Source organism: the organism of the source record quoted next, unplaced genomic scaffold (assembly GCF_019419815.1).
Source record: "Pyrus x bretschneideri cultivar Hongxiangsu unplaced genomic scaffold, Pyrus_bretschneideri_v1 Contig240, whole genome shotgun sequence".
Classification (NCBI taxonomy): Eukaryota; Viridiplantae; Streptophyta; class Magnoliopsida; order Rosales; family Rosaceae; genus Pyrus; species Pyrus x bretschneideri.
This window is the reverse complement of record NW_025999547.1, coordinates 20,968-41,970: the sequence shown is the minus strand read 5'-3', so window position 1 is coordinate 41,970 and position 21,003 is coordinate 20,968. Positions and strand designations below refer to the sequence as shown.

General features: G+C 37.4%; 2 protein-coding genes and 1 long non-coding RNA gene across 5 annotated transcripts; 2 read left to right on the top strand and 1 right to left on the bottom strand.

The window, feature by feature from the left end:
• The first annotated feature begins 3,406 nt into the window (after window positions 1-3,406).
• LOC125478410 (remorin 4.1-like) lies at window positions 3,407-5,721 on the top strand. Its single transcript, XM_048586582.1, has 2 exons — window positions 3,407-4,215; window positions 5,031-5,721. Exons 1-2 carry the CDS (start codon window positions 3,508-3,510, stop codon window positions 5,220-5,222), a joined length of 900 nt encoding a protein of 299 aa, XP_048442539.1. The 5' UTR covers window positions 3,407-3,507; the 3' UTR covers window positions 5,223-5,721.
• A 1,056-nt stretch (window positions 5,722-6,777) lies between these two features.
• Window positions 6,778-11,742, bottom strand: LOC103968034 (pentatricopeptide repeat-containing protein At2g33680). Of its 3 annotated transcripts, none has more exons than XM_009381362.3 (3): window positions 11,462-11,742; window positions 10,039-10,100; window positions 6,778-9,358 (listed from the first exon to the last, which is right to left on the bottom strand). In XM_009381362.3, exons 1-3 carry the CDS (start codon window positions 11,696-11,698, stop codon window positions 7,222-7,224), a joined length of 2,436 nt encoding a protein of 811 aa, XP_009379637.2. In that variant the 5' UTR covers window positions 11,699-11,742; the 3' UTR covers window positions 6,778-7,221. The 3 variants fall into 3 exon arrangements, with proteins under 3 accessions (XP_009379637.2, XP_048442540.1, XP_048442541.1); XM_048586583.1 differs by having other exon boundaries at window positions 10,039-10,152; window positions 11,462-11,600; XM_048586584.1 differs by having other exon boundaries at window positions 10,009-10,100; window positions 11,462-11,549.
• A 6,623-nt stretch (window positions 11,743-18,365) lies between these two features.
• Window positions 18,366-19,246, top strand: LOC103943643. The gene is made up of 3 exons (XR_666755.2): window positions 18,366-18,481; window positions 18,582-18,660; window positions 18,751-19,246. It is a non-coding gene; the product is annotated as an uncharacterized LOC103943643 (long non-coding RNA).
• The last annotated feature ends 1,757 nt before the right edge of the window (window positions 19,247-21,003 follow it).

The following is a 21,003-nucleotide window of genomic DNA, read 5'->3' as shown; positions in this document are numbered from 1 at the left end:
TCAATACAAAATGATATATCAATCAGAGTCAGCTAAAATGACATGTACAACTTATCTGTATCTCATCAATCATGGCTAGTATATAAGTCGGAGTCGCCTATAGTGACCTGTACGACTTGTCCACATCTCGTCAATCCTGGCTAGCATATAAGTCGGAGTCACCTATAGTGACCTGTACGACTTATCCACATCTCGTCAATCTTGGCTAGCATGTAAGTCGGAGTCACCTATAGTGACCTGTACGACTTATCCATATCTCATCAATCATGGCTAGTATATAAGTCGGAGTCACCTATAGTGACCTATACGACTTATCCATATCTCATCAATCCTGGCTAGCATATAAGTCGGAGTCACCTATAGTGACCTGTACGACTTATCCACATCTCGTCAATCTTGGCTAGCATGTAAGTCGGAGTCGCCTATAGTGACCTGTACGACTTATCCACATCTCGTCAATCCTGGCTAGCATATAAGTCGGAGTCACCTATAGTGACCTGTACGACTTATCCACATCTCGTCAATCTTGGCTAGCATGTAAGTCGGAGTCACCTATAGTGACCTGTACGACTTATCCACATCTCGTCAATCCTGGCTAGCATATAAGTCGGAGTCACCTATAGTGACCTATACGACTTATCCATATCTCATCATAACATGTGCAACACATGGCAACCAGTACGACAGTATCGAAGTTGCCTAACTCATAACTGTAGTCATGCTATAACTCAATCGATTCAATTAATACCATAAACTCACCTGAACTTACCTGGGTGTCCTGAGTTCACCTTTGCACTTGAAAGCATTCCCAATAATTATAAGCAAGTAATATACATATGGATATATCATGATGCAATCTACTACTCAACCATGTCGTAGCATTTTCAATTATAAACAATATGGTGTGAAGTGTACAATCAATAACGCCATACTCCCAAACTACTTATTTTCAGGGATAATTATCCATAACAATCCAATTAACTCTAATTTAACTAACTAATTCACAAAACTAAAACTTGTCTTTACCAATTTCCTTCGCATTACTCAATTTCCCAAGCAAGGCTTTTGTCTCAAATATTTTATGGCTGCATCTAACGTCTCGTTAGACTGCCTACGTACCCTAAACAGGGATCAAGCCATTCGTAGTTCACATTGTACGTCAAGCATTCACAATAATTATATATGAAAGTAATATGCCTAATCAATTTAAAGGTGTCGATAGAACTCTCAATAATATGCACAATAAAAGGAAAAGATCCACTCACCTGGAGTCCACGCTATACTACTCTAGCACGCGCATCGAGGCGTCCTGAATGATCGGTCCCTGTGGCCAATTATCAAATCACATCTCAGAACTCTTATCTGAAGAATATGCAATTCACATAAAACACAACCTCGACGACTTTCTAAAATAGGTTGAGACCTATTGACCACAAGTCAACCGTCGATCAAAGATCGACGGTAGGGTTTACAACCCTGTATAACCTGACCCGGAAGATCCGCATATCAGATTTCCAATCTGCAACTTCCAATGATCCACAATATGTTTCTAGAATAACATCTTAAAATTTCATTACGATCCAACGGTCAGATCTTCGCCAATTGCCTAAAACAAGTGGTCGTGAACATTTATTTTACTAACTTACAAATCCAATTCAGGAAGATCCGTAAGTCGGATTCCCGATCCGTAAATTCCTATGATCTTTAAATATTACGTATTATAATGTATCCAATTTTGGTGACGATCCAACGGTCGGATCATCGATTCACATTTTTATCAAGTAGCGTATTATAACGAATTTAGGTTCCAACGATCAACCTACGTCATTCAAATGACAAAACTGAATTCAAAACATTCGACATAGCCTAAAAATAGCATTGGCGGCTCACCGGCCACGCGCCGCCGCACGCGCCGCCGCGGGTGGCGGTCGGCCGCCCCGACTCGCCGGAAAATCCAACTAATTCCAAAAATTATCAAACTTCACAGAAATGAAGATCTCAGTGAGTGGAGCAACTTTCATACCTGCCACGAAGTCCAAAAGTGGACGGAAGATGGTCAATTTTGCCCATGAAGCCGGCGGGTGCCTAAAACTTCCCGACGTCGATTCGTCGTCTACGGTGGTCCAACGGGGTCAAGGTTGGTTGGGTTTTGCTCCTGGGATGATGGGCTACAAAGCCCAAGTGGTGGCATCGGCCATCGCTTTGCCGATTTGCCGGAAAATGGAGAAGGGTGGCCGGAGCACCATTGATTTTCGTCAACTTTCGTGGCCTCAAACCTCCACATCCCGTGGTCAATCAAGGTGGTTCTTGGGTGGGTTTTGTAGAGGGGAATGAGAGCTTCAAAATGGTGGTGGTGGAATCGAAAAACTCCACCGGAGTTGGCCGGAATCGGCCTTGGAATATGGCCTCGCGGTGGTGCGGGTATGGGTGCACGGGAAGCCTTTTTCCCTTTTTTTTTTTTTTTTTTTTTTTTTTTCTTTTCTTCTTTCTTTCTGATTGGGCTTCCATTAATTTAAATAAACACTCACCTTGAATAACCAATTTCGAACGTCCGTAACTATACCGTTATAATTCGGACTCGCAAACGGTTTTCGCCTATACGTTCGTACCAATGAGTACTACGAGGATATGCTAAAAGAATAAGTCCCACATCTCTCAAGTCAATGGTCAACAGAAGTCAAAGTCCGTGCCTCTAGGGCAATTTCGTAAACTCACGCTTTTAAAATAAATTAAAAATGTAAAATTTGGAACGGGTTGTCACATAAAATTTGACATATTGGGTGAAGAGTAAAATTTAAAAAAAAATGTCAAAGTGCCACACAAGTTGTCAAATTTAAATTTTATGTTCAAATTTGGTATCTTAAAAGTTGATCAAATATGTCACTTAATACTACAGTCCAGTGATAATCCTCTTCGCCTGTAAGTGAGAGGTCTTAGGTTTGATTCTCGCCAAATGTGAATTCAAACCACTAGTCTATTGTGAGTCTAAGTCCACCACTCTCTTTTAGTATAAATAATATCGTTTGTTTTATTAAAAAAAAAATGTTTTATCAAATATTGTTCATTACTACGCTTGTTATTTTGTTAAGTGCAATCCCACTTAAGCTATATCTACTAACTAGTACATGTGGATGCCGATGTTCAAGGAGAGGATGCAAGTTAAAGAATCCATACAAAGTGAGCCAACAGAAGAATAAGATTAGAATTAAGGGCCTAAACAAATAAATTTCATTTAAAAATGGATAATCTTAACCCAAAGAACTTTTTATCCCATTGGGATAATTAACAGCCCTAATTTGGCCTTATTTACGTTATTCAAACCTATCCAAATCTACTTCCACGTGTGGCTCCTTTACACTTTACTGTCAATAGCAATACAAATAGACAATTCGTAAGTCCCTGGTACTATTAATTTCTCAGCTGATCCGCCAATCCTAGTACTCTCAAAACCCCATTTCATTTTCTCAAACACTTTTGACGTACACACGCACACTCAAACCATCTGAGATGAATGATCAAGGGGCTGGGACTAGCCAAGCAGCACAAGATCATGATGATCATGGTGAAGATCAAGAGCAGATCATCAGGGACATCCATGCCTTGACACCGCCTCGTCCACCGCCTCCCGGCAACCTCGGTCGTAGAAGAGAAGCTTGGGAAACTGGTAGCCATAGATCATCATCTTTGTCCATGGCCAGCACTGAGTTAGGAACAGCTTCAACTGAGAACTTCACTACCATGAGTAGAGAATTCAGTGCTCTTGTGGTTGCAGGGTCAGCAATCGGGACTAATAATAGTACCACCAATGATAGTGACCATGGTACTGATAACAATAATTTGGGTAGGATTGGAGAGGAGGAGGACAACAATATGCCTGAGGAGGAGCTGGAGACCAACCCTTTGGCTATAGTCCCGGATAATTACAACCCTGTGGACCCAGTTCCTTATTCTCCAAGGAATAATGAGGCTAATAATCATAGAATTGGCTCTTCATCAAGCATGGTTAGGACTCGGGATTACCAAGGCGGCAGCGGCGGCGATCAGACGGTGTCGGTGCATCGGGTGAAGAAGGAAGAGGTTGAAACAAAGATATCGGCTTGGCAAAACAACAAGATTGCCAAGCTTAATAACAGGTTTAAGAGGGAGGATGCTATTGTTAATGGGTGGGAAAGTGAGCAAGTACAGAAAGCTTCTTCATGGATGAAGAAAGTAGAGGTACGTACGTTGCTAAAAACTGATTTGGATAGTGATATTTTTGTGCATGTTGGAAAATTTGATTTCCCATGATGGTTTCTCTGACTAGTTGAAACTATGAAGATTTACCACTTTCTTTTTTAGTGACTTCATACTATTTACCGTCCAATTATTCTTGAGAATTGGCCTAAAGTGATCAGTTTTTAGTTTCCTCGTCCATGTGTGATCGCTATGGTGTCACTATTTGATTTTGATCTGTTAAGCTTAATTTCTAATCATTTTAGCTGATTTCTCATTATTCTTTGACGATGCAACTAATCCATCACGAAACAATTAATCATTATCGTGATCATCAAATAGCAATAATAACAATAATTATCTTATACCAATATTTGAACTTTGAAGCTTCTGTTTGGTGAAACTATATTGTCTTAATAATATTTTTATCCTTGCCTATGTTTCAATTCACGATAAAACAACTAATCGCAACAAAGTTATAACTTCAATGATAAAGATGTTCATCCTTTTCATAGTCTTATGGCATACGTTGACCTTTGAAGCTTCTTTTAGATGGAACTAACACGTTATTGGGAAGTTGGCCTAACTGATCGTTTTTCATACCCCCCTAGCTGAAATGATTTGATCGATCAATATGTCGTTGATATTTGAATTTGACCAATTCAACTACTGTAATTCAATTCCTAATCATGTTAACCAATTTTCTTACTTTATTCATTTTTGGACGTGTTTCCGCTTTCCTTGAATTTTGGGTAATTTGAAAATGAATACTCATAATATATAGGCCAACTAAATCATCACATAATGTGTGCATGCAGAGAAAGTTGGAGGAGAAAAGAGTAAGAGCCCTAGAGAAGATGCAAAATGATATAGCCAAAGCACGTAGGAAAGCAGAGGAGAGGAAGGCATCGGCTGAGGCTAAAAGGGGAACAAAAGTGGCTAGGGTTCTTGAAGTTGCCAATCTAATGAGAGCTGTTGGAAGAGCACCTGCCAAAAAATCCTTCTTCTAGGCTTCTAGCCCCCTTAATTAATTTTTTATAATATCCCAAACAAATTCATACCCACAAATAAACCCCAAAAAAAACAAAAACAAAAAAAATTATTTGGGCAAATAAGTGCCCCATGATCATATGATGCAAGGGCCTTTACCTTTTGAACAAAGGCTCCCCTATATGAAATGGGGCAGTGAAGTCAGAGAAATCTGGCAACTATGAATTTTGAGTGTTTTTGGTTGATGCGTTCTTATGAGTGTCTTAAGTGTGCTGGAATTTTGGGATGGATTTGCTAGTTCTTGTAGTGGAACAACGTCGAATCTTGTGCAGTTTTCGTATTCTTGGGCAGGAGGTTAAGTGTGATGTTGTAATACATATAATTTCCTACGCCTAATTTTGGTGTATTTTATTTTCCGCCTATGAAATGGAATGATAATTTGCAGTAATTCTGTATTTGCCATGCCTAGTGGTTTGAATTTGCGAGTAAGCAGAGTATTAAAGTGATTGATTATATCAAGAGGTTGAATCTGGCCTAAGCCCTACACGGCACACCCTACCCGCTACAGGTAGGTAGCAAATGACAAACGATCTATGATATGATGAAAAACTCGGTATTCATCTTGTGAAAGTGAAAACTGCTACTTCTTGGAGGCGAACCATCAAAGCAAAGGTAAAACTGCTGGTTCTTGTTTCTTATTTTTTGTCTCAAGATGGGAGCTGGATCAAGACAACACTTCAAGACGCAATCGTCTCGTGCCACTACAAAATTCATGACGATGTTTCCCTCAAAATATTCTTCATATCCAACCATAAGACCGAAAACAAGTGGCAACATCCTCTCCTATTCAACCTAACTCAAACTAATGTAAGCCTGGCAATGAAGAAAGACAGGCCTGAAGGTACCTTCAGACCTAGGACTTTTGGTACCTTCTTACTCTATAATCCTCTGTTACAACAAGGATTTTAGGCGTCCACAGACCAGTGTTGAGTAAAAATAAACAAACAAAAGTTTACTCAGTGCCCGGAATTACGACTTACTTTACAAGCATGAAAGCAGTTCCGTTAATAAAATGCAACACCAGTTTCAAAAGCAAAAGAAAAGATTTTAACAGTAGAAAGCATTTTGTCTTCAGTCCGTGACAACGAACTTGGACCATTTGATATTTTCCAATGTGGTAGCGATGTCCATAGTTTTGAAACTTTGAAAATTATACATCACCAATATCGGACATATTGTCACCTAAACAGTTGCTACAAATAAGGTCTTATTTGTTTAGTACAAAAACGCAAACGCAAACAGGGAAGATCTTTCCCTTCAAATTCGAACAATGGAAATCGCCCAGATTTCTTTCATGTTTAAGATGGGGAGTTTAAGGTTCTAACTTTTAGTTTTGGCTAACAAGGCAAGATAGATGCTACTTCCTATTTGTGTAGTTTGCGTTAAAGCAGATAATATCTCTCACACAGCTCTTTCCATTTCAATCATTTTATTGATTACAAAGTTCGAACTTTCAAACTTTGAATTAGGGATTTTTATCATATACAAACAACAAAGTACGAAAAGACCAAAGTCTAGCACAGGTAAACAAACAGATTTACTTCTTTAATGAGGCCTGAACATTGCTACACACCGGAATCTCTAATTGAATTCAGGTGGCATTTACAGGAAAAAATAGGAGTTCCGTCCAACCGTAAGACAAACTTGTGTGTTTATTTACATAATTCCATCACAGTGTTAAACTTTTACAATCAAGTGAATGATATACCATATGTCAGCTTGTCTTCTCTTACTAATCTAATTCTAAAGTTGTAAAACAGAAAACAAGTTTCAAGAAAAAAGAGGACCACTTACTGAAACAAAAGCTCCTTGACTGATACTCTTCATCTCGATTGACATCTCCATGTAAGAGAAGTGATCAAGTTCCATGGGCTACATGTGCAATGAATTGTACAAATTGTACTTGCAGCAAATCTCAAAGGAAGACGACGCTGATTGTTTCGACGCAGATATCAGATCTCAAATCAGATGGAGATCGCATCTATCATCACTCATTTGTTTATTAAAACCTTCAATAGATTTGAGTTCTGCATAAATTTCAGCACTTTTTGGATGGTCCATATCACTTGCAACAAAATAATGAAATTTATTACCAACGTCAATCCAGCTGCATCCTGCTTCTTTGTTCATTTTCAAGTCATTCATAATGGTTCGAACCTTTGCAGCCTCATCAAACATTCCTCCTCGAGCATACATATTTGAAACAAGTATGTAAGACCCAGCGTCCTCAGGTTGCAAGTCAAGCAAATGTTTTGAGGCTAACATGCCATAATTCAAATTCCCACTTATCATGCACACATTCACTAAAGTTCTCCAAAGCATAGGTGAATCTGGAAATGGACTTCTGTGGATGAAATTGATGGCTTCTGAAAAATTCCCAGACCGACCCAGAAGATCCACCATGCATGCAAAGTGCTCAATTCCTGACTTAGTTCCATATTTTGGCTCCATTTCGTTGAATAAGCGTAACCCAGTTTCCCATAGTCCATTGTAACTGCAAGCTTGAAGAGTAGCCAATAGCGTGAGCTCATCAGGGGCAAACCCTTCTCCCTTCATTGATTCAAAAAGTGAAAGTGCTTTGTTGCCTTCTCCATGAAGGGCATGTGCAGAAATTATGGCGTTCCACGATATGCAATCACGACTATTCATACAATTGAACATTTGATAAGCTTCTTCAATGCTACCACATTTGGCATACATGGTAATTACAGCATTAGATACAGTGGAATTGGCTTCAAATCCAGCTTTAATAGTGCAAGCATGGAGACTCTTCCCCCTTTCTAAGCAAGCTTCTTCAGCTGCTACACTAAGGAGTCGTGAATACGTTATGAAATCTGGATTTACACCAGACGACCTCAACCGACTAAATAAGACCATGGAATCCTCTTCAACATCTCTACGTTGTTCCATGAATCCAACAAGTACTGCATTAAATGAAGCGGTGTTTTTACCTGAAAGGCCATCAAAAACCTGTCTTGCAGATTGAAGGCTCCCACATTTAGCGTATATGTCAATCAACGCAGTCCCAACGTTGACACAAGAGTAAAAATCAAGCTTTATGCAAAATGCATGGATCTGACATCCCAATTCCAGATTTCTGCACTCTGAACAGGCATCAATCACGGTAGATAAACAGCTAGAATCAACACAAATACCTCGATCGAGTATTTTTAAGAAAGCATCGAGGGCCATATCCCCACGTCCATTTTTTACATACATTGACAAAAGCGCGGTCCAAGAAATTAAGTTTCTCTCATCCAGTAAATAAAACATTGCCTCAGCTTCTTCAACCATCCCGTGCTTTCCGTACATGGTTATTACTGCATTTCCAACAGAAGTTTCACCCACAATACCATACTTGACAGCAAGCCCATGTAATTGCAAGCATTCATCCACACCCACGTCTCCATCGCATGCACTAATCAGATTGGTAAAAGTATAATCATTTGGCTCTAAGCCAGAACTCAGAAGATATACAAAGACCCCAATTGCTTTCTCTCCACAGCCCGCCTTCCCATATTCTAAAATCATATAATTTAAACACTGAACATCTTTGTAATCCATGTCATTGAACACTTTCTCTGCATCACCCAAGAAGCCACTTTTAGAGTACATACAAACCAAAGAAGTGGCCACAACAACATTCTCCTGAAGCCCACTTTTTACAACAAAACCATGAACCTGTTCCCCACTTCTCCTGTCTTCAAGTGAACTACACGCCTCCAAAATCACCGAGCACGTATGCTCGTTAAACTTCTCGTCGCTGCAAAACATATCATGTGCAACGTGGAAGACAGATTCAAGGTCACCAATGTCAGAATACCCCTTCATGAGAGAAGTCCAAGTGATTGTGTTTCTAACAGGCATTTCATCGAAAAGGTGATGTGCATCATCCAGTCTTTTGAATTTCGAGTACAAGTTGACAAGATTGTTGCCCTGAAATGTGTCATTCTGGCAGCCACATTTGAGTAAAAATGCATGAATTGCCTGACCCAGAATGAGGATTTTGGACCCAATTGAGAGTTGGAGGAGCAGAAGCCAGTCATTGAAGAGAAGTGTGTATTCTCGTTGTTTGAAGAAGGTTGTACCTTCCAGCCTAGTGTATATATAAGTTGAAATAATCAGATAAAAATGATGCATTACTAAGCAGAAAATTCGAGTAATAACTGTCTTTGGCCATAATCAGACAAACAAATGAGAGTACGTATAACACCTCCATGGTACCCACCACCCGTGGGGGGAAGGACAAATTGTTGAACAAATGAAAATTAAACATTAACTTATCAATGTTCTTTTGAGTTTCATACTCCTAATCATTTCACAGCCAGACATGTGCATATTATTATATAAGAGAGCAACAGGATAAGCAATTGTGGTACAGAAATATTATGGTCTGGATGTTCAAGTGCAGGTCGATTAATGTGCATTATGTATGTAGAATATGTGAGTGTGCAGAGAAATTTCACCTGCACAAGCAGATGCGTATAGTTATAGATTGGCAAATGATGTTTAAACATTTACGGTTATATTTATATATAAATCTATGTATTACATTGTGCAAACTTATGTTGCATCAATACAACTGATAGCTTTTTAAAGAAAAGTACGCTGTAAATATTATCATGCTAGTATCACTTCTGAGTCTACTAGCTTATCACTTTTGATTCTACTTTATGCATTTACATTGAATTTATTAAAAGATGATTAGTTAAAGATGAAAATAAAAGCAGGAAAATTTCTACACACCCCACTCCTTGCATATCAAATCAGCCCCACCTGTTGCCAGTAAGCTCAACAACAGAGCCCATATGTTCTTCTGGCACCTCCACAGCGGCGATCTGCAAGCGATCCAAATGACAGAAATGACTGATACCAGACGAGTGGTATGATCTGTAACTCATAACAATATTTGCCTCAAGAAAAGAAAAGTAAGTATTTGGCAATGCTGTTTCTATATTTGTAAAATTGATATTTGCCTCAAGAAAAGAAAAGAAAGTATTTGGCAACACCGTCTCTATATATGTAAATTTGTACAAACCACGGCATCACAGTTTTTATGAATTAAGCGCTGCATTATTATTATTTTTAAGTACTATGACAACGTGCTGATTTGGATTCCAATCGTTCAAAATGGAGCAGACGTATTGGTCTTCAACCGGTGACAGTAATTATTTCTACCCTTCACTGTCTTCCTAAACATCAGAAACAATAAAAGTTCAACACAATCACCTCATATGGTTATAAAGGCCCCTCTGAATAGGGATCCTTTCTGAAACTAAAAGGGTGCATCGTTGGTGCCAAATTGCAAAATGGTCTGGGTATCTGAACTATCTAAACTTTGGACTCCCATCTATGAATAATCCCTGGAAACAAAAAGTTGAAAATTGCTTGGTATTTGAATTATCATCATCTATATTTCAGTTCTTCACAGATAGACTGTGTTCATTATTTATTTAATCATAGTTAGGATGAAGTGATTCAAATTTGTTGATTTTTTAAAAAGATCCATGAAAAGAGAGATCTAACAAGCGAAGAGGTTGGACCAATGACTGCCATGAGGGCTGGGCTACATGTCATCCTCTTGACTTTCATTGAAAGAAATCTCGTAATAAAAGACTCAGTATTTCACAAAATTCAGATCATTTTTCCGAATATCCTAGACAGTTTCACCTCTTTAGACTTTGGCTTGTTCATACATATACTCCAAGGGAAAACTAAGGAATTGGGAAAGTTATCATAATCTGAGAGAGTAAACATCTATAGAAATTACTACATAAGCATAGTGTTCGGCTTGGAATGTCTCCCGCAGGGCCCATGGCGAATTAGAGGGCGAACACAGACCTCACGCCCGACAATCGGTGAAGTGTTTACACCATCCTTGTCAATAGCAGGTCCAGGTATGTTCCTTATGTTACTTCTCCTCATCAACTTACTCCTCTCTAAGACAAGAACCCATTTCCCAATTAGACTAACCTTACCCACCATTCCCAACCAACGCGCACGCGCGCGCGCGCGCGCACACACACACAAAATCTACAAAATCAAGCACGAAAACAACCTCTATAGCTACGAGACTATTTCGAAGATAAATTGGGAAACCAATTTACTCTAAGTATGAAATTGATGCAGTAAATAGGAAATGAACGAACAGAGACATAGAAATGAAAGATTGCAAGAGAAGATGAAGAAGCGGAAGTACCTGCTGCGGTGGCGGTGGCGGCGGCTTCAGTGGCTTCGGAGACGGAGCATTTGACTGGCGGGTGAGTGGAGAAGGGTTTCGGGGAGCGGAGAATGTGGTGATTTTGGCGGTTGAGGAAGAAGGTAAGGTGAAGGCGTAGAGTTGCTTGGCGACTGGAAGAGAAGAGGAAATGCTAGTGCTTCTAGGGTTCGGGATGGAGGAGGAGGAGCTGTGGAAGCTGCAGGTTGCCATCTCCATGGCTCTCACTCACTGGATATTGTAGTGTTCCACCTTTCTCCATTCAATTTATGGAAATCTCTTTCCCCTAAAGCTATCAAATTAAATCATCTGTACCTTTGAAATTTAATTTAACGGTCAAAAGTTATTATAATTTTTTAAAATTTTTACTAACTTTTCTCTTTTTAACTATTAGATCAAATTTTAAGAGCCTGAATTACTTGGTTTGGTGGCTTTGGAGAGAGAAATGCAGAGAGGATCTATTTCCCAATTTATGGGCTCTTTTACTATCCCTAATTAGATTGAGAGGAATTGAATTGATAAAAATTTTGAATGAGGTGGAATCAGAATCAAATTTCTGTTATATATGTTTACTAAAATTGGCTAAAATCGAAGTATGATATAAACTGTTTAATAATTCACATAAATCGAAATGAAAATTAATGTGATTACTAACATACTCCTATTGTAACTAATTTATTTTATATCTAATTATTTTTAGAAAAACTAATATTTTTTTCATTTTTTAGTAGAGAGAATAATTATTTTTTTATGTTCTAGTAACTTTTATTCTTTCATTGGCCGTTACTAGTTACCAACATAAAATAAATCCTCATATCCTTTCTCTCCCCCATCTCTTTGATGTTGTGCCGACCCATCCATTTCTAAATTTCCCAGGCACCTCTCTATCTCTTCCCCTATCTTCCCCATCTTTCTCTACTGACCCACCCTTTTCTAAAATTCCCCGGGCATCTCTCTGTCGTCCTCATCTTTCTCTGATGTCAACACGCCCCTGATTAAGAGACCACGATCTTCCCTTTTCTTTGGTCTTCATCAGAAATGCGAGCCTTGTCAAGTAAGGGCTTGAAGGCAGCACCGATGGCCAACTATCACAATCGTAAGGGCTGCATACACTGACACTCTTCTCATCTTTGGAGTTTGAGCATATTGGCGGTATAAAATTTGGATTCCTGATGGAGACCATTTCCAGGAATTCAAATACCTCCTTCCACTTAAGAATCGGACTAAGGCTATTTCAGGAGTTGAATTCGTAATTTTATGAGGGTCCCACAATTATTTTGACCATTCCTGATGGTTGGGTAAACGCTGGAATGTTTGGGGATATGTGCAATTCTGATTCCCACCATTCCATTCCCCTTTGGAAAACATGCCATATAATCCCCAACTGCTGTACATGAACTCTCACCCTTTTTATTTCACATTCACTCCTCTCGTATTTGAACGGTCATGACTGGATCACGTTAACAATTTGTGTTGCTTTATTTATAAAGAGAGAAACGCAAAGTAGAAAGTGTGAAAGGAAAGGCGGAACTAGATGCGAGAAAATCCTATTCGTCTATGGCTTCCATTGAACATGTACACATAGAAACCAATTAATTATGGCTACTTGTTCAATTTAATGACTCGTTTATGTAATAAAAAAGCAAGAGTGAAATTTTATTTGAACTCATGTAACCTCTTTCCATACCCAACTTACTCTCTACACCTGTATTATTTTTAATGAAATTATCAATATCTCTTTAAACCCAAATTTATTAGCTAAACTGTCCTCACAAACCTAATTCAATATGTAAATTTATCTACAAACCAAAACCTTCTTCAACTCATTCAAAGCATAAAAGAGAGCAGCCAAATGAATGATGTTTATTTCATTTATCAGAGTATAATGTCCATACATATTTGGAGTCGTGTTTGATGAATTGATCAAACAAGCAATCTAGAATTGGGAGGTTATGTGATCAGAAAAGATTAGATGAAGTAATTAAATCATATGTTGTAGTCCTTTTGTGCTTATCTCATACAATGGAAATCGAGTTGGGTTTTAAATTGGATTCTCATTGTTCTTACCTCATTGCAGCTTCATAAACAAGATTTATTCAAACTTAGCCATTGCCACAATAATTACACTCTCCTTGATGAATTACATAACCAAAATCATTTTATGAATACAAGCACACAATAGTAATAATAATTATATAAATACAGAAATACATAAAATGGGTTCTTTTGTCTGGTTTGTAATGTTTATTATGCCCAAATGCTTAAGCAAGTATTAGGGATGTCATAAATTCATTTGGATAGCAATTGTTGTTGAGAGGCATTTCCATGAATATATCCATTGTGATTGCCCGCACAATTCATGTTCCCTTTTACCAAAATACAGAATGATCTCTAAATAGCTGGTGAATCCATACATTAATCTAATAAAATGATTAGCTCACCATCAAGTTTAACCTAGTAGAGGTTCTAGAAGAAAAAGAGCCTTTCAATAATAGTATAGCTTCTAGAAAAAAAGTCACGAATAGGGAGCAAAAATTGGTCGAGTGAAATGACGTGTTTACTCAACCTTTATTACTTCTGCTTATGGAGGTTCTCTTGTTCCAATCATCCTTCTTTGCCGACCATGGGGATTGCTGGGTAACAGAATGCATATTTGAGGTCAGCAAACAGCGGTTGATGTGGGTGTTCACAGTAGACACCATGTGGTTGATTCAAAGAATTAAACCTTAATAGGAAGCAACAATTTTAGTACTAAAAGATTAGGCTAGTGAAGGAAGGTTGAAAGTACATAGTAGACTAAAGTATCAAGAAATATAGCCCCCTTATTTATATTCAATGAAGATGTCAAGAAAGATAGGCTCCTTAAAGCCAATTTGTTTTTACTTTTTTTTTTTTTTCAGATTCTGAATTTAATGGATCCTCATGCCCTCAATGGTTTATTGATCAGTGTGTTTATAGGTAAATTTTAATTATATTGTTAATTTTATTTTGTACTTGATGGTAATTTTGTAATAGATTAAAAAAGGCATCTCACAAAAAAAATTTAACTTGGGTGTAGAATGAGATTATATGGGTTTAAATAAAAATTCTCAAAGCAAAATCAACATCACTATCATATTATTAGTAGCAGTATCTCTAGAGCCTTGGATTGGAGCATAAGCATTTCAAGTGCCCCATACTCATCCATCATCGATGTAAGGCGACCAATTTCTACATCGATGTAAGGCAACCAATTTCTACATCGATGATCTTGATCTCGGGATTCTTCCTTCCTTTGAGTTTTTTAAAAGATATTAGCAGATTTCAAACACTCATGAAGTGACAAGGCCATAAACTTTTACAAATTTGTTTGAGAAGGTTATTAATCATATGCGATGGTACTTCGCACTTCAAATATGTTTTGACTGGCTTTCATAAGCTTGAATACTAAGCAAATGCACTTCAAGGGGAAGTGACATTTGTAAGGATATCAAAGCTGGTGATTGATGCGAGAATTATACGCACACAAATTAAACCCTCTTTTTATCAATTGTAGTATAAGTATAAGTAGGGATCGTTCTTAACCGGAGATTAGGAGGGATTGCAAAATCACTTGGAAACTGACTCAAAAACGTAAAATAAAGTTTAAAACACTAAACTAGACTCAAAGAATGCAAAACTAACCATTTAAAACACTAAAACAAACCAAAGGACTCAAAACAGCCCCAAAACACTCAAAACTGCCTTAAAAACACTTTCTGGGCAGTTTTGAGCACTTTGACTACTTTAGACGAAATTGGGTAATAAAATGAATCAAAACACTTAGAAACACAAACTAAGACACTTTCTAACTAAGTTGAACACTAAAGCAAAGGGGGATTGAGTTTTTGACGAATTTGAAAACAAAACTTAAAACTTTGTAAAACGAACAGATTTTAAAACGAATTTGGATTTAATGAATGGAATGGAAGCTAGCTAAGGGGTTCATCTCCACACATGTTACACTTGCATATAAAAAGATTTCCAATTGCATTTCAATAAACCATGAATTCTCAACGCCCCGGGTTAATTAGGTCCGCTTAAATTAACCGTCAAGTTTTCTTTAAGTTAATGAATTGGATGATTGCATACGACAACCCAAAGCATTCCTCACAAGTTCCCTACATGAATTGCATAATAGAGATACAAGCAAGAATCATTAAGCAACATGAAAACTATAAGTGTTGACGAGGCATTCGTTACTATGATTGCATGAAACTTATGCCAAGAATTTGTTTAACGCGATTGTTTATAAGCAACCTCCACTACTTATGAATATAAGTTCATAACTATTACGTGAAACTCACTTATATTCTAGCGTCAAATTCATGCATGAAAATTAAGCGTGCACTCTCAATAAACATACATAAATAGGTTATCAATCAAACAGTTAAACAAATTGAATTCACAACTTATGAAACGTAATTAGAAGTAATCAAATCAAAATGCAAGCATAAACATATATTTCGAATCCCCCCTAGCCAAGGGGGGGTTTAGTTCCTCATGATACAAAACAAAGAGAATCAAAGAAACACCTAAACATTCCAACAACTCAAACTTGAATTGTATGAACGTTTAGGTCCTCTTCTCTTCCATTCCTCATTCGTACAAAACAAAGAGTATTGAAATTAAACATTGAAATCAAAGAAACACCTAAACATTCCAACAACTCAAACTTGAATTGTATGAACGTTTAGGCCCTCTTATCTTCCTCTTCGTTGTAGCACAAGGTCTAAGGATAGTTTGATGGTGTGAATGGTTTGGGGGAGTGGTGAAAATGGAAGGAGGAATGATGTTTGGATTATAAGGGAATGGGGACTCACGGCTAGGAAGAAGTGGATGTGTTTGTGGTGTGGTGTTGTGTATGAAAATTGAGATGAGAATGAGTGGGAATGAATGCTTATTTATAGGTGAAATGGGGGGGGGGGGAACATGACAGCTAGGAGGGAATGTGGCTGCATGTTTTGGTGTGGAGAAAGGAATAATCTGAAATGGGAGAGCATGTGGGTGGAAATGCATGTAGGTTAAAGTGGAATGATGATGGGAGATGCATGTGGCTGATTTATGCATGTGATTAAAGGGAGTGTATGTTTGAATGATTAAAGGGACATGTGAGGGTGCAATGATGAAGGAATAATCTGAAATGGGAGAGCATGTGGGTGGAAATGCATGTGGGTTAAAGTGGAATGATGATGGGAGATGCATGTGGGTGAATTAAAGGATGGAATGCATGTGCAATGGTTAAAGGAAAGGTTTAAATGTCCTAGAACTAAAGGGAACAAGGTTCCAACACTTTGGTCTTCAATTAGGTCTTCAATTTCGTCCAATACTTTGGCTCCAAGCATAAGCTATCCATCCTTAGCCCAAAAGTGCTCCAAAAGTCTCCAAAATGCATCTTTTTGCTCCTTTAGCCCTTTGAACCTACAAACACACGAAAATAGCTTAAAGTACTAAAATAACTAAAGAAACATAACGTAAATGCACGAGAACAAGCCATTTAAGTCGCATGAATATGCTCCTATCAGTGATCCAAGTGAAAAAAATACAATGGTTAAGATTGTGAATATGTCATTAGATGAAGATGGTTGTTATAAAGGTAGTTAGGATTGTAGTTTGTTGTCATATGGTGCTAGCACATTGTATTAGCTTAACTAGTAAGCTTTGTAGTGGATTAGTATATAACTCTTTGTAAAACAATTCTTGTTAATGAATAAAGAACAATTCACAAAACTCTCAAGTTTTCTCTCTTTAATTTCTATGTGCATTCTTTTCTGCATGACTCTACATTTCTTTAATTCTCACATAGTATCAGAGCCAATAAATGATCCGGCACTTCCTCAATCTCATTGAAAAAATCTCTCTTCTCTTCTCAATCCTCTAGTTTGTACACCTTCTAAGATAAAATTTGGCAAGTACAATCATCTAATTCACAAGAAAATTGGAGTTCTTAGCCCCAGTTTGGGGTTGAGGTGATTTTTTAAAAAGCTGCCATGAAAAAAAGCTGATAAGGATTTTGGTGTTTGGTAAACATCCCAAAACAGCTTTATTTCAAAGTTTCCCATGAAAAAAAGCCAAAAAGTGGAAGCTGCATTTTGCAGCTTCCAGAAGCCGCTTATTTTTCCAAAACGCGGAGCTACAGTACCCAATTAATGAATTTTTTCAATTTACCAAAACTGCCCCCTCCTTTCTCCTTTCTCCTTCTCCCGATCCTACACTCTGCACTCTCTCCTTCTCTGTTGCAAAAAACTCCCGCCGCTGCACCTCTTCCAGGTACCAACTACTCGACTTGCTTTCAATTTTTGCTATAATTAATTAATTAAATTTTTAGGTTAGGGTTTGGCTGCTCTTTTCTTTTGCTGCGTTGCAATTCTTCTTATCCCAAATTTTGTTTCTCGTAAAATTTCATACCCTTATTTTGGTTTTTCCATTTTTTAGATTTTGCCCTTTTCTCGCCTGTGTTCTCTTCTTCGTTTCCCTGTTCTCCTCTTCCTTCTTCTTCTTCTCCTCCCATTCGTCGATTCTCCTCCCCCCACCCACCCCTCAAGGTGTGTTTTACACTTCCGATTTCTTACATAACTGATTAATTATTCATTTATTTGTTAATTTAATGTTTCTTTTGTTGTTGACTCTGTTGATTATTGAAAATCTCTTACTTTTATGGGTTGGTGATGTCTGGATTCAATTTCTTTTAGGATATTGTTTCAATTTTTAGTCAAATTTGGTGATTTAGAATGCTGGGTATTTCGGTTTTCAAGGTTTTAAATGCAAAAGGATAGTTGCTGTGATGTGCATTAGAGTGATGAAAGAAAAGATGAAATTTTGAAAGAATTTGGATTTGTTAAGTCGCTGTATTTGTGATCAATGACCTAAAGAAGGAAATTAGTTGATGGTCTTAAGCAGCTTGGTGTGGATGCTGATTGTTTTCTTGGAACAAACTGCCCTCCTGTCCGTGTGATTGGAAAGGGAGGCCTTCCAGGGGGGAAGGTGTGGTTTGCATTGTCTTGTATATTTATGGTTGTTCTGTAATGCCTGCAGTTTTGATGCACTTAATCAATTCAATCCACACTTTATCTGTTGTTTTCAGGTGAAGCTCTCTGGATCAATTAGTAGCCAGTACTTGACTGCTTTGCTTATGGCAGCTCCTTTGCACTGAACTAAGAAAGGTTCGTTTTAGTTGGCTACCCTCACACTTGATAGTCCCACACCTTCATATGCTTATTACTTCTCTAACATTTTTCGGACCTAAATTTCAGCTGGGAGCAACTGTTGAAGAGGGACTAGATTACTGCATAATCACACCGCCAGAAAAATTAAACGTGACAGCAATAGACACGTATGATGACCACCGAATGGCCATGGCTTTCTCTCTTGCTGCTTGTGGAGACGTTCCAGTTACTATCAAGGATCCCGGTTGTACCAGAAAAACATTCCCCGATTACTTTGAAGTCCTCAGGAAGTTTACCAAGCATTGAACAGCGGTTATAAGATATATTTATCTATAGATAGGGAGAGGGAGGGATCGTCCTTGTGCCTCTACATCCAAAGCAGTGCAGATGGAAGCCACACTTGTTTCAGTTTCTCTTTATTCCCCTGTAATTTTGGATGATTTGTATTTGCGAGTTGAGCTCGTTATTAAGAAATAGAATAGCGGCAAGTTTGATGAATGCATCTAATTAGATTACTTTTAAGTACATTAACAATATTGTACTAATGAATTCTAACTATTCAGTCTAAAATATTTCAATTGAAGTAGTTTGTCATACTAATTAATATTTAAGATAAAGTTTATAAATATGTTTGTTTTACAAATAAAGTATATTTAGTAATTCACCTTTATTGGTTAAGAAAATTAAATTAATGGCACATCTAGTATTATACCCTTTTTGGTCATTTAACACAGTCACAGCTGTTTTACATAAAAGTTTACCAAACACTATCATACTGCTTTTTTTTCCAAAAGCACATTCACAAAAACGTTTACCAAACACTCTGCTGGCTTTTTTTCACAACCGTTTTTTTTCACAGCACAACAGAAGCAGCTTTTTTTTCAAAGCACAGCAATACCAAACCAGCCCTTAATCACGAAGATCAACTGTTTGACAACACAGCAGTGAAGAAATTTCTCTATTTCTACAACAATGGTTAAAACAGCGTAACTGCAGATTGTTCAATCATTAATTACTAGTCTTATTTCAACAGCATCGACATCTGTTACAGTGAAATTGGATGGCACCAACTACTTGACATGGTGTTTTCAAATCACATTACTTCTTGAAGGTCATAGGATCCTAGAATTTGTGGATGGTACCAAAAAATGTCCATCAAGATTTGTCAATGATTCAAATGCGGCAAGTGTGGACATAGAAGCCCACCAAGTTTGCAAACTGCACGATCATGCAATTATGCTGCTTATTACTACAACTATGTCATCAACTACATTGTCTTATATCATTGGTAGAAATAATTCTCATTTGTGACTAAATCAAGTATCTTTCAATTAAAGACTTAGCTTCAAAACAACAAACACTGGTCTGATTCAATTTCTAAGTACCTAAAAAAGTTTAAAGATGCAAGAGATCATCTTGGAGCAGGTGGGGTTGTTTTTGAGGTTGATGATATCATCATTCTTGCTCTCAAGGGTCGCATTGCAGAATACAACATATTTCGATGTATGCAGGAAAAATGGCATCTCCATTAAAGATTTTCGTTCTTAGTTGCTTGCTGAAAAAAAAAAACAATTATCAATCAATATCTGGCAATTTTTTCTCAAATCATAAGGCCCACCCACCCACAAGCACCACAACAATGAAACTTGTAATCCACCCATGCAACCTTCTGTATTGCATATAATCAGAGGCATCAAATAGCAAAATTATTAAAATTACAATCACGTAATTTGGTAAATTGAGATATGATTGGTGGTGAGCGGTTCTCAATGTTAGACATCTCATGTTTTTGGGGTAATTTATTTGTTCTACTTTGATTCATCATGAACTTGTTAACAAAGTAGGAGTGGAGAGGTGGAGCTCATCAGGGAAAGCCGATTAGGACGAAGGAATACAAGTTGCAAAATATATTTTTAGCAATTTTCAGGAACAATGTTTAAGTACTTTTATGTTAAACTTTGGTTAGAATTATTAAAAAATAAAAATAAAAAAATAATTGCCTAAAATTCTATTCATGGTCCAAATTTTGGTTAATTTTCCAAATTTCTCAAGAAAAACTTAATGAAAGCTGATACATTAAAGGAAAATGCATAGATAGATCACTTTCTTAACAAAGGGAGAGTCAAATGGAGAGAACAACTAAATCCTTAGAACAACTTAACCTAACGCATTTGAAGGAGTTAATTTAAAACAAAGTTACATAATTTAAAACACACACGGTAAACTTATAGTTCTTGTTTGACCCTTGACAACCTATACCTTTAACTAATAACTTGTGCTTCTTTGATCATCACTCTCTCTTTCTCTCTTTAGAGTACTACTTTGTGGCTTCTTCATTAC